This window comes from Pipistrellus kuhlii, unplaced genomic scaffold (genome assembly GCF_014108245.1).
Source record: "Pipistrellus kuhlii isolate mPipKuh1 unplaced genomic scaffold, mPipKuh1.p scaffold_m20_p_23, whole genome shotgun sequence".
Taxonomy (NCBI): domain Eukaryota; kingdom Metazoa; phylum Chordata; class Mammalia; order Chiroptera; family Vespertilionidae; genus Pipistrellus; species Pipistrellus kuhlii.
This window is the reverse complement of record NW_023425522.1, coordinates 11,815,254-11,831,019: the sequence shown is the minus strand read 5'-3', so window position 1 is coordinate 11,831,019 and position 15,766 is coordinate 11,815,254. Positions and strand designations below refer to the sequence as shown.

Genomic DNA, 15,766 nt, shown 5'->3' with positions numbered 1-15,766 from the left:
ATACTGAATTTGCTTTGACGGCCTGTGGGTGACTTTGGTCTTGCCTCCTTCCAGCCTTCTCTGTGGCGTTCTCTTCTCCAAAGGAGCGCAGTTGGCGCGGAGCATTAGGTTTTCTGTCGCCTGAGGGAATTGCAGGGCTCAGGTGAGGCCTGAGGAGCCTTTGTTCCAACACCTGGGCTCCCTGCTCTCCTCTGGGATTTAGGAAATGCTCTACCACATTCCACCTAATTACTGGGTGCGTCCCCTTTGGGGATGGGGCTGTGCTCTGGCCTTGAGTGGAGTCAGTCACTGGAGCCATTGTTCACTTTCTCCACTTTTACTCCCCACCTCTCCCCGCTCCCCCCCTCCCCCCCAGCAGCCTTTGCCTCTGGTTCTCAGCCAAGAGCAGGGACTTAGGATCCTTCCGCTATTTCACTCCCATAAGGGGATTTTGGAGAACTCTACGCTCTACTCTAGTTCAGAATTGTGTTTGTTTTTCCCCTTGTCTGCCAATACTTAATGTTTGTCTCATGAAGTTTTGTTCTTTGGTGAAAAACAACATTTTTCTGAGTTACTATTTTTTCCTTTTGGGGGAAGGGAAGTCCGTGTTGCAATATCAGCCTTCCATCTTCACACAGGAGCTGCCCAGGTGACCTGTGAGGCCCCTTCCAGCCCCAAATAGATCATGGCTCCGGTTCCCTACTTGCCCAAGGAGGGATGTGTCCCCCCCCCCCCCAGGACAGAGCCAGCTTGGCAGTGCCCGAGGCCTTTCCATCCATTCTGCCCTGAGCTTTGAGGACTCTTGAGCAAGGACCAGGGATGCCCACGGGGGCTTGTGAAGTGGCTGGCGAGGATGTGCCCGGACGAGTGCCCACCACAGCCATAGTCAGGGTCAGCTAAGGGTTTTTCTCTCTGGCCCGTAGTGGTGGGGCCAGATAGCTGGGCCATGCGGGTGCTCAAGCTCGGGAGGGTGTATGTGTGTGTGTGTGTGAGGGTGTGTGTATCACTTACAATTTAGCCCTTGAGGGGCTTCATGAATAAGCCTTTTTCCTCTTGCATCTTGGGCTGGAGCAACCAGACCTGCCAGGCGCTTCCTCAGAGGGACTGCAGAGACCCACCGGCCCTTCCTCCGAAGGCCCCACTTCCCTGCCAAGATCCTAGCAGGTGCCTCTTCTTGGATGGTCAGCCTAGCCCACCTGGAGAGCCCACAGTCTCACGCCCCACCTGCCTGCCTATCAGGCTGCGGGCTGCTGCTGGCCCCTGGGAAACAGGTGGTGCCCTTGTGCCCTGAAGCCAGTCCTTGCAATTACAGGTTGGCAGGCCCAGGGGCGAGGTGTGCCAGCCAGCACGGCAGCTTGCTGGCAGCCAGTCTGTGCCTGGGGCCTGACTGGGCCAGCCACGCGGCGAGAGGAGCTGATCCATGAGAGGAGAGGATTGGGTCTTAGCTCTGTCCCCGTCTCCACTGGCCCATGGAGGATGTCTGTGCCTCTCTTCCTGGCGGGGCCTAGAATCCGTTCTTTGCAGGTCAGAGGTCAGATACTGCCCAATTGTAAGACTTAGGTGGGCCAAAGTGAAGACACTGCCCACCACCCCATAGGGACTGAGCCTTCTCCGGCCAGGGGCTTCCTCTCTCCTTCCGCTCCCTCCCCTGCCCCCCTGTGCGTATAGGTATGCCCGGGAGAGGTGTGTGTGTGTGTGTGTGTGTGTGTGCACACGAGCGCGCGCGCGTGTGTGTGTGTGTGTGTGTGTGTGTGTGTGTGTGTGAAGGTAAGAGTGTATGCATGTCCATGAGCATGAGTGTGAGGGCATGAGCATGTTTGTGTACATGCATATCTGTATTGCACATGTGATTGTGTGTGTGTCCATGTTATGAGACATGCACATGCTAGGCTGTTTTTCACCAAGTGAGCATGTACCAGTGTTTTCAGCCATCTTTTACTTTGGTTGATGCTTTTGCCACCAGAGTTTTAATGCCATTCATGTTACCTGCATATGTGTGTTCTTGGGATGCATGAGTTTTGTGTGTGTCCCAGGTTATGAGTGTCCATGTATGTGTGCATATGTGAGATTGTGCACGTGTGCTAAAGCTTGTGTACACGTGTGTGAGATTTTGCACACACACGTATCTGTGCGTTCTTGTGTGTCTGCATCACAGTGTGAGTGTGTGTGTGTGTGTGTGTGTGTGTGAGAGTGTGTGTGTGTGCCCGCCTCTGTGGTGGGGTGATTAAGGCCAGGGCGAGTAATCAGGGGGGAATCCTCTGGAGTCTGAAATGGGAAAGGCCAGAGGCTGAGGGGCAATACGGTTCTCAGGCTCCAGGCAGCGTTCCCAGGCCCTGTCACCCAGGGGGACTCATGCAGGGAGCAAGCTCAAGTGATGAGGGGACAAGGGCAGAATCCAATTTCCCTTTTGGAAGTCCCCTCCAGCGCTGGGGCGGGGTGGGGGGCCTGGGAAACTGGTACGGAGGAGGGAGAGGGAGGCCTGGACCGGGCCAGCCGCAGTGGGCGGGAGGGACGGGCGATTGGAGGGATGTTTAGGATGCAGAATGGACAGGACACAGTGACTGGAGGGCTGTGAGGGGAAGCAGTGTATGGGGCAGCCTGAGTGATGGGGTACAACAGGCTTTCCCAGAGAGCAGCTTTGGGGCTCACTGGTGGCCATCTGACTGGAGCCCATGTCCTGGCTGGATTATCCAGTGAGGACAGCGATGGAGGCTCCACAGGAGACAACACATTTGGGGGGACCTGGCCAGTGAGAGGAGCCTGTGGCCGCCTGGGAGAGGGTGTCCAGGAGGCGCCGTCCTGTGGGGCTGAGGCAACCATGTAGGAGTAGCCTCAGACAGTCGGTAGCCCACAGCCCTTTCTCAGTTTTAATTGAGGAACCGAGTCTGACCCGGGGACGGAGCCTCTGAGCTCTCAGACCCACGTTGCACGCAGCCTGTGGGAACACGCAGTGCCCGGCGAGGGTCCCGGCTTTAGAAGCACAGGCTGGGGGCGCCTGGCAGAGCGCCTGGGCCACCCGATTGCTGCCTGGTTGGGGAAACCAAGGCCCAGAGGGTGCCCTCCCCAGGGCAGCCCGGCCTGGCAGGGTGGGGCCGGCCCATCCACGGTGAGGACATGCCATCTGTTGGAGGCCCTTCCTGGAGCAGCTGTCTCAGGAGACTGTAATTGTGGGGTTGGGAGGCGGCTTCTAGAGGCCTTTGCCCCTCCAGCCTCTGCGGAGAGAGGATTTGGCGGCTTGGGGCCGGTTTCCAGGTGTGTCAGGAAACCTGGCTTCCTCGGCGGCCGCGTTCAGCCTGAATGGCCCATTGTGGCTGCAGCCTCCCTCTGATCTGCTCTATTCTGGACCCGGCCCCGCCCTGCCCCAGCTGGAGGAAGGAAAAGGTGTATTTCAGCATGTCCTGTGGCTGTGAGGGGGCAGGGAGAGGCAGAGGGATGGTGCCAGGGCGGGTGCCCGCCACCAGCTGGAGGTGGTAGTCCAGGTGGAGGGTCTGGAATGTGAGGGGAGGTGGCTGGGAGCCCAGCCCAGGCTTTCATGTGGCCTCAGGAGGCTGGGGGGACAAATCCTGTCTGCGGCCTGCCGGGGCCTCGCCTGAGACCTGCCTGCTAGCAGGTCTGCCCCCCACCCTGTGGGTGCCCAGCCTTTGCCTAGGCCCAGAGGGAGACCCGCCCTGCCCTCAGGGTTCCCGAGTTCGGGTGCACAGAGGACCAGGGACTGGTTAGACCATAGAACACACACAGCTGCTCCCCCTCCTCGGTGGGTTCTGCCCTGTCCCCACACTGGGCCATATTCCTGCCTGCCCAGCCTGGCGCGTGCATGCCAGCCTCTCTGCCTCTGCTCCAGTGGGTCCTCTGCCTCCTCAGCTCACCCCGATCCTGCCCATCCTCCAGGGCTTTGCTCAGCACCACCTCCACCCGGGGCCCTGCCCGTCCTGGGCTTCCCTCTGCTTCTCTCCTGCCAGCTTCGATGGGCACGGTGGCTGCTGAGGCCTCTGTGGAGCCTCCCTCCCCGCCCCTCAGCTTCCTGTTCCTCACCTGGCACAGGGCCAGCCACAGGGGCGAGGGGCCTGCCAGAAAGGGTTTTGCTGTGTGACCTTGGGCTTGAGCCTCCTCACCAGTGAACTAGGTGTAATGCTATCTACCTTAGGAGGTGGCTGCGAAGTTAGGTGGGTGAGCAGATTGGCCATGCCTGGCACACAGTAGGTGTGTGTGCAGGCAGTGAGCCCTGGGCTCCTCTGCCCAGGGTGCTCACCGGCCTTTGGAAGCCAGAGCCCGAGCTGCCCAGGGCACAGCCCCGTGACTCCGGGATGGCGGATTCCACCCCAGCAATAAGCTCTTGGAAGCTCTGAGAAATAAGACTTCTTTTCTCCTTCTTGCTGCCTCATTAAGCTCTTCTTGAGTGAGTGGAATGAGGATTGTCCTAATCCTTTGGCACAAGGAGGGGGTGAGGGAGCTGGGAGAGACAGGCCGAGGTGGCCTCCTGTTGCCAGCAGACACTGGGGTGGGGGTGGGGGTGGGACACACAATAGGCACCCGTCAGTGGAGCAGAGAGAAGGCAAGGCTCCTCTCCCAGCCTGCTGTCCTGCCTCTCAGGGTGGCCTGGAAGTCCTGGCTGCCTCCCTCCTGCTGGGGCCCAGGGGCGGCCTCAGTGCTAGCCCCGGGGGCTGCCCATGAGGAGAGCTCTGTTCCCAGGCCGGGGCCCAGCCTCCCCTCTGGGTCATGGCTGCCAGCCTGCCCCATGGGAATGGCCACCCACCCTTGAAGCTGCGGAAGAGGAAATAGTTCCAGACTCAGCCATCCCAATACGTCTTCTTTTTAAAAAAATTAATCTATCTTTATTCATTTCAGGAAGGAAGGGAGAGGGAGAGAAAGAGAGAAACATCAATGATGAGAGAGAATCACCGATTGGCTGCCTCCTGCATGCCCCTCTCTGGGGGTTGAGCTCATCCCAGTAAGTCTCGATGGGCTTTCCTCTGTGCAGCCTCCGTCTCCCTCTCTGCAGCGGGAGGAGCCATTGCTCGGAGGGGCAGGTGATGGGGTCCAGGGGCCTCACCCGCCTGCCCTTTGTCCACAGGTGTTCCTGGCCCTCGGGGAGCTGCTTCTGTCCTGCAACTGGGCAGTGGTTGCTGATATCCTGCTGGTAGGTGTGGGGGTCAGAGTGGGGCCGGGCTTGGGGCCTTTTGAGCAGGGGCAGCTGGCATCTGCCTCACTCAGGCTGGACCTCTGCTGTTAGTGGCCTGGCTGTTGGGAGGGAGACCTCGGGTAGGGAACCGAGATCACTGAATAGTTTCTGTGGGTCATGGGCTTCCCTGACACTCCTAAGTGCCTCCTCTATCGCCCCCATTTTGCAGATGAGCAAATGGAGGCTCGGAGAGGGCAGGGCCCGGATGAAGGGCACCCAGCACGCCAAGGCACTGGGCCGGAACTGGAGCCCAGGCTTTTTGACTCCAGGGCTCCCTTCCGCCCAGCCTCTTTCTCGACGGCGCTGCTTTTCAACCGGCAGGCTCCGTGGCCTCCCCTCTGGGCTTGTAGATGGGGGTGTTGGTCTTTAGGGCTTTGGCCTCTGAGCCCAGGCGGGTCTGGGCCACCACACTCCCATGGCAGGGGCTGTACTGAGGCCTGACGCTGTCCTGACCACATCCCTCTGCGAGGTCCAGGGACTCCCTCCTTCCCAGTCTCCCTTCGTCCTTCTCGGAGACGTGCAGGGAAGGGCTTTGAGCACCGAAGGGCTGTGCCCTTGTGGATAACCAAGAACCCTCTTCCCTGGGCACGGGGGATCGGAGCAGCTTGGCTGAGAGCTGTCCTGAGGATGGGGCGGCCGGGGCCCGGGCTCGGATTCAGGAAACGGACCTGGGTTTCAGCCCTGCTGCTGTCCCTCACAGGCTGTCTGACCTGGGCAAGTCACTCTGTGTTCCCCAGCCTGGGTTTCCCTGCGTGGCACGTGGGGATGGACATGCCCTACGGGTTATTGTGAGGGTGGCATGAGATGGCATGTGTGAAGCTTTGCCCACCGGCTGGCGCGGAGAATGCTGGCCGGGGTTCTGAGAGCAGTTCAGAAGTCCCCACTTTCTCATAGTCCACCTCCCAGAGATAACCTGGCTCCTAGAATCTGGTTCGAAAGGGCCGTGGGGAAGTGCAGCCATTGAATCAGCCGCCAGGGCCTGCTGGACCGCTGCGGCCGAAGGGGTGCTCACTCCCGATCCTCCTGGGGCCCGGGCTCAGCGGTGCGGACGGGCCTGCGGGCTCTTTGGCTCCGGGTGGGTGTATCAGCTGCAGGGCGGGCGGGTCTTCTCTCCTCCTCTCTCCAGACAGGGTGCCTGGGCTCCCGCCCAAACTCAGCTACAGACCTGCCGAACGGCCTTGGGCCTCCGTTTCCTTGTCTGTAAAAAGGGGTAATCACACAGGCCTGGCGGGGTACTCGAGGGAGAGAGCCCTGCAGGTGGATGGGAAAGCAGGAACGTGCTTTCTGGAATTGCCCACTCTCAGGCACGGGAGCTGCCCCTGACCCCACATAGCTGTTCTCCCAGGCGGTTCAGGGGGAGCTGCAACCTGCCCCCTGCAGCGCCCTGGCCTGCCCCCCAACCCCCTGCAGCGCTGCTCCCTTTTCCGGGTGACAGCGCCAGAGATATGTGAAGACTGCGCCCAGGGCCCCCCGTGTCTGTGTTCGCAGGAATGATTAACCTGGCCAGGAAGCGCCTGTCATGGGGCTGTGTGTGCTGGGGGTAGGGACTGGGGGAAGGGAGGGCTAGAACCTGCTCAGCCATAGTTGGACACGTCTGGCTCTGCTGGGGAGCTACCCAGGGGGCCGGCTGGCCATGGCCCAGACTCCTGGGTGCTGCCTGGGTCCTTCCCTGGCCCGGAGGCCTCCTGCCCCAAGCTTAGCAAGGCCCACCACCCCGGGAAGGCTTCGTCCCCCCTCTCCTGCCTCCCCACCTTCCCGAAGCCCCTCAGCGAGGACTGCCTTTGGCACTCTGTCGGTGGGAGCTGGGCCAGTGCTTGCGGCGTTGGGAGCTCAGGTCCCTGGCAGAGAGGAAGTGGCCTTGGCCAAGCACAGGTGAGGGGCAGCTGTGAGGAGCCGGTGTGTGGAGAGGAGGAGTAGATGCCAGCTCGGAGCAGGGCGAGGAAGGAGTGGGAGGCGAAGGAGACCGGGAGTGCAGACCAAGGCGGCAGGAAGCTGAGCCCGGGCAGAGACAGGATGGCAGCTGAGTTGGCAGAAGATCCTGGGAAGCTGGTGCTGCTTTTCCGGAGATGGGGCAGGAGCCGGGAGGGGAGCAGGAGGGGAGGGCGAGGGCTGCGGGAAGAGCCTGGATCAGGGCAGGGGCAGGGAGCGTGCGGGGACATGGGTATGGACGGAGGGTCCCATCTGTGCGCCGGCTCTTGTCCTGAGGCCCAGGTGGTCTCATGGGGCAAGACCCAGGGAGGGAGGAGGCCCCAGGCTACAGGGACAGGTGAGCTGATTCCTGCTACCGCATCCTGCGATTCCTGAGGGCTCCTCAGAGAAGGCCTCCATGTCCGTCCTGCCCCAGGAGCACTGCTCTCCGGTCCGCATATCCACCAATAGGAGAGGCCGGAGTCTCCCGGAGAAAGAGACCTCAGGGCTCTCTGGCCCAGTGGCTCTCAAAGTTCATGATTCATGTTTGGGGAGCTTGCTGCAAATTCAGCTTCGATGCAGTGGGTGTGCATGGGAGGCAGGGACCTGCATTTCCAATGGACGTTCCATGGGCCCTGACATAGATGTTCCTCGCAGCACACCTGGCGCCCACTGGTCTGGCACCAGCTCCTCAGTCCGTGAACCCTCTGCCAAACCTACTAGTGCTGCCCATCCCCTTGTCCACGGCTCTCTGTCAGGGCGCTCCCTCCCTGAGCCTTGGGAGACCCCGTTCTGGCTCGTCCTGGTGATGAAAAGGATCTGGCTCCCTCACAGCCAAGACCCACTCCGACAAGCTCCCCCTAGCCTAGCCAGGCCCCCAGGGCACTGCTCCCCGGAAGGCTGCCATTGTGTCTTTCCAGGCGGAGCTCCCAGCTTCCCTGAACCTACTGGTGGCCTCCAGCTCCCTCCCAGCCCTCCTGTCTGTCTGGGCCCCACTTGGGGTGACCCAGAGTCAGTTCACTCCAGCCCAGCCCTGGAGAGGAGGGCAGAGGGGAGCTCACGCCCTCTCCCAGGTCCGTCCTCTGGGGTCTGGAATCCAGCCATGGGACTGGTCTCCCACCTCCCAGCAGACTCCTCCTCCCCCCTGCAGGGTAACCCTCCTGTGCTGATGACCTGGTCCCAGCTCCTCCCTGCTCTGCCTTCTGCCCTCCAGGTAGCTGTCTGCTCACACTCCCAGGGGTGTCTTCTCCCATCCCAGGGAGTCCCAGGGTGAGGGCTGAGTGGGGAGCGCAGGAGGCAGGCTGCCAGGAAGTCTGCACCTAGTGGTTGCCGCTCTGACCCTCTGTGGGCCCGTGGCTGGCGCTGGTTATACCCCGGGCTATAAAGGGAATTGCTCCTCTAAGGAGAGGACTAAAAACAGAGGTGCGTTTGTCTCAGAATAGAGCGAGCCAGGGTATTTGGGAACCCAAAAGCCTCTCGCTTCTACAAGACCAGCTGGGCTCTCCAGCAGCTGGCGGGCCCCACCATGGCCCCCTGGCCACATGGAGACGAGGGGGCCCAGAGCAGGCAGGGGGTGGGGGGGACCTCCCTATCTAGCCACTGCCTGTGGCTCCTGGGAGCGGGGGATGGGAGCAGCCTGCCTGGATCTTACTCTGAGGGTCCACTCAGCGCTGGCCCCCGAATGGGCTTCTTTGGACACTCAGGGCCTGGCCTCTAGGAATTCCTGCCCTTTTCCTCAGAACGGCCAGTGAGTAATCACATAATTATGGGGTGAGAAGGAAGCGCTTGGGGAAGGTGCAGCGCTGCGGTCAGTTCCTCCTCAGGCCTGTTGGCAGGTTGCCGTGATGCGTGGGGGCCCACTTTCTCAGCATCTGGGAAGAGTGGCTCAGCACCAGTGACCCCAGGACTAGCGGGTCACCCACAAGAGTGACTCCAACTACTCTGCCCTGCCCACCCACCAGCCCCTCTGAGGCTCCCAGTCCCTGGCCTCCTGCTCCCCTTGCTCACACTGTCCCAGGCCTGGAACGCCCTCCCCAGTCCCTACCAGGTACCTGTTTGCAGGGCTAGGGATGAACCTGTCCTTCTTATCCTTCTCTGTTTTCCAAATGTTCTAGAACAAACACATACATAATCATGGAAAGACTCCTTGCTCCTAGCAGCTGAGTGGCCAGGCACTGGAGGGAGAAGGCCTGGGAGGGAAGCTCAGGCCTGCTGTTTCCTGGCTGGGTGGCCCTGCAAGTTCCTCACCCTTCCTGTGGGAGGCTTCCTCACCGAGAAATGTGGATCATAATCATACCCCCTCATGGCTGGGCTGAATATACATACTACTATGCATATTACTTTGTATATATCTATACATACACATATACATATATACACACACATACACTGAGTCGCTAGATTATTATGATCTCTGGCCAGCCTGGCCAGGGCAAGGGGACATGGGCAGTTGGCCGGCCTGCCTGCTGGTCAAACTCCTGGTTGAGGGGATAATTTGCATATTAGCCTTTTTATTATATAGGATATACACTGAGTGGCCAGATTATTATGCATTCAGAGATCATAATAATCTGGCCACTCAGTGTATATTTAAATATATATACACATATAAATACACACATATATTTCAATATATATACACATATAAATATATATTCACATATAAATATGTATATGTACACACATATGTATTTATTTATTTTAAAAAATATATTTTATTGATTTTTTACAGAGATGAAGAGAGAGGGATAGAGAGTTAGAAACATCGATGAGAGAGAATCACCGACCTCTTGCACACCCCCTAATGGGGATGTGCCTGCAACCTAGTTACATGCCCTTGACCGGACTCAAACCCGGGACCCTTCAGTCCACAGGTTTCAGCATGTACACACATATTTAAGTAACATGCACACAGGAAGCATTCAGTGAATGTTAGCAATTATCCTCATTGTTAAACTCTCTGATGGGTATAGGACACCTAGATCTCAGGGGGAAGCCTCTGCAGTGGGAAGCTCACCTGCGCCTGCTCCGTGGGGATCGTGTGGCTTCTGCTTGAACCCCTGCCCCTAGCCCCTGCCACAGCTGTGGGTCCAGGCAGGGTTTTTCCTGGGCCCAGTTTCCAGATCTACTTGATTTATCTAGCAGTCCTCTCTGTGCCTGGTGCCTCGCTGTACCCCAGGCACCCCAAGAGAAATTCGGAGCTTTGCTGCCCAGACATTGGAGGGGTAAGAGGCGGTGGACACAGGAGGAACCGTCCCAGTGGTGGGGATGTGCATTCAGTTAGGGTGCACACAGGGGCCGTGGGAACTCAGGGCGGGCCCCTGAGCTCTGAAAGGCTTCTCCGAGGAGGCGACCCAAAGGTCAGTCCCGAAGGACAAATAGGGATTTGGACACATCCCCCCGTTGGACCAGAGAGGGGAGGCTGGCCAGGCAGAAGGCACAGCATGTTCCAATGTCCGGAGGCATTCTGCCTCCCACAGTCCGAGGATGCCTTTCCATCTGATGTCCACAGAAGCCTCCCGGTACCGGGTGAAGAACGCCAAGAGCGTAACCCTCCGTGGAGGTTCTATTATCATCCCCAGGATGAGGAGACTGAGGCACAGAAAGCAACTTGCCCAAAGTCACACAGACATTCTGACTCCAGAACTCATATTCCTAACCTCCCTACCCTCTTCCATGGAGTTGTGTGGGCCTCTCCAGCTAGGCTGCTGTTGGTCTCTGCCCAGTGGGGCTTGAACTTCTTTAAAAAAAAATAAAAAAATATATATATATATATATATATATATATATATATATATATATATATATATATATATATATATTGATTTCAGAGAGGAAGAGAGAGGGTGAGAGAGAGATAGAAACATCAATGATGAGAGAGAATCATTGATTGTCTGCCTCCTGCACCCCCCCCCCCCCCCCCCCCCCACTGGAGCCTGTAACCTGGTCATATGCCCTTGACTGGAATCCAACTTGGGACCCTTCAGTCTCCTGGCCAATGCTCTATCCACTGAGCCAAACCAGCTAAGGTGGGCTTGAACTTCTTGAGAGAAAGGCCCCGCTGACCTTTTTCTGTCCTGCCCAGGCGCCCACCATGCCTGCACCTGGCAGTGTGCCCACTTTTACCCTGGCAGCCTGCACTGCTGCTTCCCGGGCCCCTGAGCTGGAAGGCCCAGCCCACCTCTGTTGTCACAGCCAGGCCTTGTCCCTGCTAGTTTTACCTTCAAGAGGGATGGCCTCGTTAGGGCCCTGGTACCCCCATCCTGGGAGACCTGGGGGTCTTCCTGAACCTCGGTGGGGCCTGCCATTTGGTGGTGGGGCTTCAGGCACTGGGGTCATTGACTCCCTCTTGCCGTATTCCATGGCCAGCCTGTCACACCTCCGGTTCTTGGCAGGAGAGAAGCAGGGGGTGAGCAGGAGGTAGCACCCCCTCCCTGCCCTTGCTCAGAGAGCTGCCCTGCTGCTCCTGTGTTTTACAGTCAGTGGTGCTGCCCAAGTGCCGGGGCATGGCAGAGGCGCTTCAGATTACAGTGGGCCACGTCCTCGGAGATGCCAGCAGCCCCTATCTCATCGGACTGGTAAGGCCAGGGGGTGGCCGGGCTGCAGGCGGGCCCGAGTGTGTGTGTGAGGTGGGGAAGGTCTGGGGCGGAAATGCTTGTGGTAAGGCCTGCGAGCTGGCCTGGTGGGCCTGCAGACCCAGCCTCCCTTCTCCGCAGATCTCCAGTGTCCTGCGGGCCAGACGCCCCGACACCTACCTGCAGCGCTTCCTCAGCCTTCAGCAGAGCTTCCTGTGCTGTGCTTTCGCCGTCGTCCTGGGGGGCGGCTGCTTCCTGCAGGTTGCACTGCACCTGGAGGAAGACCAGGCCCAGGCCCAGGCCCAGCAGCCTGACTCAGGTACCTCCACCCCCCTCCCCCATGCCAGGCTCAGGGCTGACCCCCACAGGAGCAAGGAGCATCAGCCACCCCCTGAGCTCCTGGCCAATTTATTTGTTCATTCATCATTCATTCATTCATCATTCATTTATTCATTCAAAAATGGTTATTATGCCCTTACTATGTGCCAGGCAAGGTTGTAGGTGCTGGCGAGTGAATGCCAAGTGCAAGTTCTCATGGAGCTGATGCTCTACAAGGCAGAGATTCATGCAACAAACCAAAAAGAGCAAAAGATGGAGTGTGTCTAAGGTGATAAGTGCTACGGAGAGACATTAAGCAGGAAAAGTGGGTGGAGAGGAACAGGTAGGGGCAGTTTATTTATTTTTTATTTTTTTATCTTTTAAAGGAACTTTAAAAAAATATATTTTATTGATTTTTTCACAGAGAGAAAGAGAGAGGGATAGAGATTCAGAAGCATTGATGAGAGAGAATCATCGATCAGCTGCCTCCTGCACACCCCCTACTGGGGATGTACCCGCAACCAAGGTACATGCCCCTGACCGGAATCGAATCTGGGACCCTTCAGTCCATAGGCCGACGCTCTATCCACTGAGCCAAACCGGTTTCGGCTAGGTAGGGGCAGTTTAAATTCTTCAAAAGGGATGGTGTGGGAGGTCCTCACCGCACAGGTGACAGTGGAGCAAAGGTGCGGAGTTGAGGGCATGATTCAGGCAGCCGTCTGTGGAGAGGAAGCAGCTTGTGCAAAGGCCCTGAGGTGGGATGCACCTGGTGTGTGTGAGCACTGGCAAGGCGGCTGGTGCAGCTGGAGCAGGAGCGAGGGGAAAGGCACAGGGTGGCGGTAATGGGGTCCGAGCATGGAGTTTTTCGAGGGGCCCTTAACTCTTTGTGAGATGGGGGCCCTGCAGGATTTCCAGCAGATGAGCCTAAAGGCAACTGCTTTATCCTGCCAAAGCATCCCTCTGGCTGCTCTGTGAGAACAGACCGTGGGGACTTGGCATTGGTGCAGAGAGGCCACAGGAGGCTTCGCAGCCTCAAGGAAGAGCCGCGGGCCCCCGCTCGTGGTGGTGGCGGCGCTGAAGAAGGGGTCGGATTTGGAGTTTGTTTTGAAAATGGAAGCTAGAGGATTTCCTGACAGACTGCCCAGGCCTGGTCCCAACGCTCCTTCTGCCTCCTTTGGGGCTGGCTGAACTTTTCCTCACACAGTGACCCCGGACGACAAGGATGCGGAGTGCCAACGCCTGCTTCCTGGCACGGACGCTTCCACAGAGGTCTCCTGAGGCGTTGAGGCGTCCCCCCCACCCCCCCACGCTCTTGCTCCCCACCCCTGTCCTGCAGCGAGGAGTCCCACCCTGTCTGCAACCCTGCTGCTGGTCTCCACAGAGTCAGTGCCTCTGCTCGCCCTTGGCTGTGGCTCCGGGACTCTGGCCAAGCTGCACCTGCCATGTCTTTGCTCCCGTGGAGAGCTGGCAGGGCCTGCGGCGGGGCTGGGAATGGAGCTATCAGCACCCTCCGCGGGAGGCCTGGGCCTGCGCCTGCCCCCAGCACGGGGCTGCTCCAGCCTGGGCTCCTCAGCCTGTCTGTCAGGGGGCCCTGATTAAAGTGTGGCCGGTACAAAGCCCACGGGTGGCAGGCCTGTGGGCCATTATGTTACTTACAGTCTCGCTGTGCCTGTGCTGGGAGTGGGAGCAGGAAAGGAAGAGGTGGGGAAACGGAGGGAGCCGCTCAGATGGGTGTCTGGGCCTCTTCACCCTGGACTTCCCACAGTGACTCAGTGTCCTCACGCTGCAGGGTCAGGAGGGTGCGGGACACCCCTCTCCGTGAATTCAGCCTCTGAACAAAAGGTGGGGGCCGAATCTGGGGTCTGGGAGGTAGGTTTCTGCTGGGGTGCGGGTGCGGGTGTGTGGCTTCCAAGTTCTAGGGAGCTCCATGGAGGCGTGCCCACGCCTGTGCAGACCCAGCTGCCCCAACCACGCGGGCTCCCAGGACTGAGCAGGGGTCCTCCTGGCCCCCACCCTGTCCCCACGCCCTGACCCTCGCACAGCCCACTGGGAGGGCTGGCTCTGCGGGATTCCCACTGTGCTCGGAGCAGCTGGGCGCAGCGGGCCCTGCAGGAGATGGCAGCTTCCAGGCGGGCGGCGTGTTGGTTCCGCCTGTGAGCATGAGCTCCTCTCCCCTCCCCTGGTGCCTGGCCAGGCAATCACTTGTTTACTTGCTGATCGCCCCCTTCCCTGCGCCAGGCTGTGCCTGTCTCCCAGCAGCTGTGGGCAGAGCGGTGACCCAGCCCTGTGCTCACCTCCTGGCCCTTGCTTGCTTCATCCCCGCCCCCTGTGTGCCCTCCCTGTGCTCGCTGGTGGGTGGGACAAGTTCCAGGAGCTAGACTCTGGCTCAGCCCACGCCTGTTCTGGCCCAGCTCTCCCCCGGGAGAGGCCACACCAGGCAGCCAGGCCGGCCAGCCCCTCAACCCAGGATTTGACACTTGGAGCTCATGAAATGGGGAAGGAGGGGAGAAGCTGTCCTGTGATAAGAAAAAGGACTCCTGAGGATGTTTAGTACAGGGCTCTGCACCCAATTACCATGTGGGTGGGGCGTTCCTACAGCACCAAGCAATTCTCTGACGCCAGCGGGTGTCCTGATCCCACTGGGTTCTGACAGTCTGCCCAGAGATGGTGCCAGACCTTATAGGCTAAGGGTTCAGTCCTACAAGTCTCCCCCTCGCCCTCCACTTGGGATGCCAATCCCAAGTCCAGGTTGTTACCTGTGCCTCTGACCAGCTGGCTGTCAATTGGAGGTTCCCCTCCTTGGACGTGTGAACTCACTAAAGTGGCCACAGAGCTCAGGAATCCCATTTACTTACTAGATTACCGGCTTATGATAGAAGGATATAACGGAGGCCTCCCTCGCCAGATGGAAGAGAAACACAGGGCAAGGTGTAGGAAGGGGCGGGGCTTCTTCCATGGGCTTGCCAGGTGCTGCTCTCCCCAAGCTCTGCGTATTCATCAACCTGCAAGCTCCGGGATGCTGACCTTTGGGGTTTTTATGGAGCATCCATTACATAGGCACGATTGATTAAACTACTGGCCATTGGCAACGGATCTCAACCTGCAGCCCTCCTCCCTCCTCGGGGGACTGGTGGGGTCCCAAAGTCACCTCGTTAACAAACAAGACACCTTTCAGGTTCTTATCACTTAGGAAATTCCAAGGGTGTTGGGAGCTCTGTGTCAGAAACGTATACATATTATACATCGCAGCATCACGCTTCGTTTCTCCTGAAAAGGAGGCGGCCGGTCTGGGGGAAGCCGGGGTGCCACTGTCCTTCAGCATTCCCTGGCTGTGTGACCCCTTCCTGTCCCCTCTGAGCTGCACGCCCCCAGCTATATTTAAGAGGCTGAATGTGGCTTTTCCAGCCCAGGCCTCACGTGATTCTCACAGGCTGGGTCCAGGAGGCCCACAAGAACCCAGCACCAGGTTGTGAGCCTTCCTCCCTACAGCCCTGGGAGGAACCCTGAGGGTTTGGCTCTCAGAAAAGGGTGAGGGCTTCCCAAGGGTTAGAACCTCAGACACCCCTCACCTCCCCCGCCCCAGCGTCCAGTGGCTGGGGAGAAAGATCAGAAACCTCACTTTCACCAGTTCCAGAAACATGTAGGTGCCCACCTTGGTGTCAGGCAGGGAATCTGACTCCAGCCCTGCCCTTGGGCCTCACAGCCTAAGATAAGACAGAGACACACTCCGCTAGGCCTAGGCCTGGGCTGAGGAACGGTTACATCCCTCAGAAGCCTTTGGGGAGGTGGCCTAGGAGCTGGCAAATGG

At 58.8% G+C, this 15,766-nt stretch overlaps 1 protein-coding gene across 1 annotated transcript in view; it reads left to right on the top strand.

The window, feature by feature from the left end:
- The window catches only part of SPNS3 (sphingolipid transporter 3 (putative)), a 45,959-nt gene extending 32,385 nt beyond the window's left edge, over positions 1-13,574 (top strand). Inside the window, exons 9-12 of the mRNA XM_036452351.2 lie at positions 5,051-5,116; positions 11,545-11,643; positions 11,782-11,959; positions 13,163-13,574. Of these exons, the coding sequence (XP_036308244.1) occupies positions 5,051-5,116; positions 11,545-11,643; positions 11,782-11,959; positions 13,163-13,236 (417 nt within the window). The 3' untranslated portion in view covers positions 13,237-13,574. The remainder of the gene's footprint in view (positions 1-5,050; positions 5,117-11,544; positions 11,644-11,781; positions 11,960-13,162) is intronic.
- Positions 13,575-15,766: the final 2,192 nt, after the last annotated feature.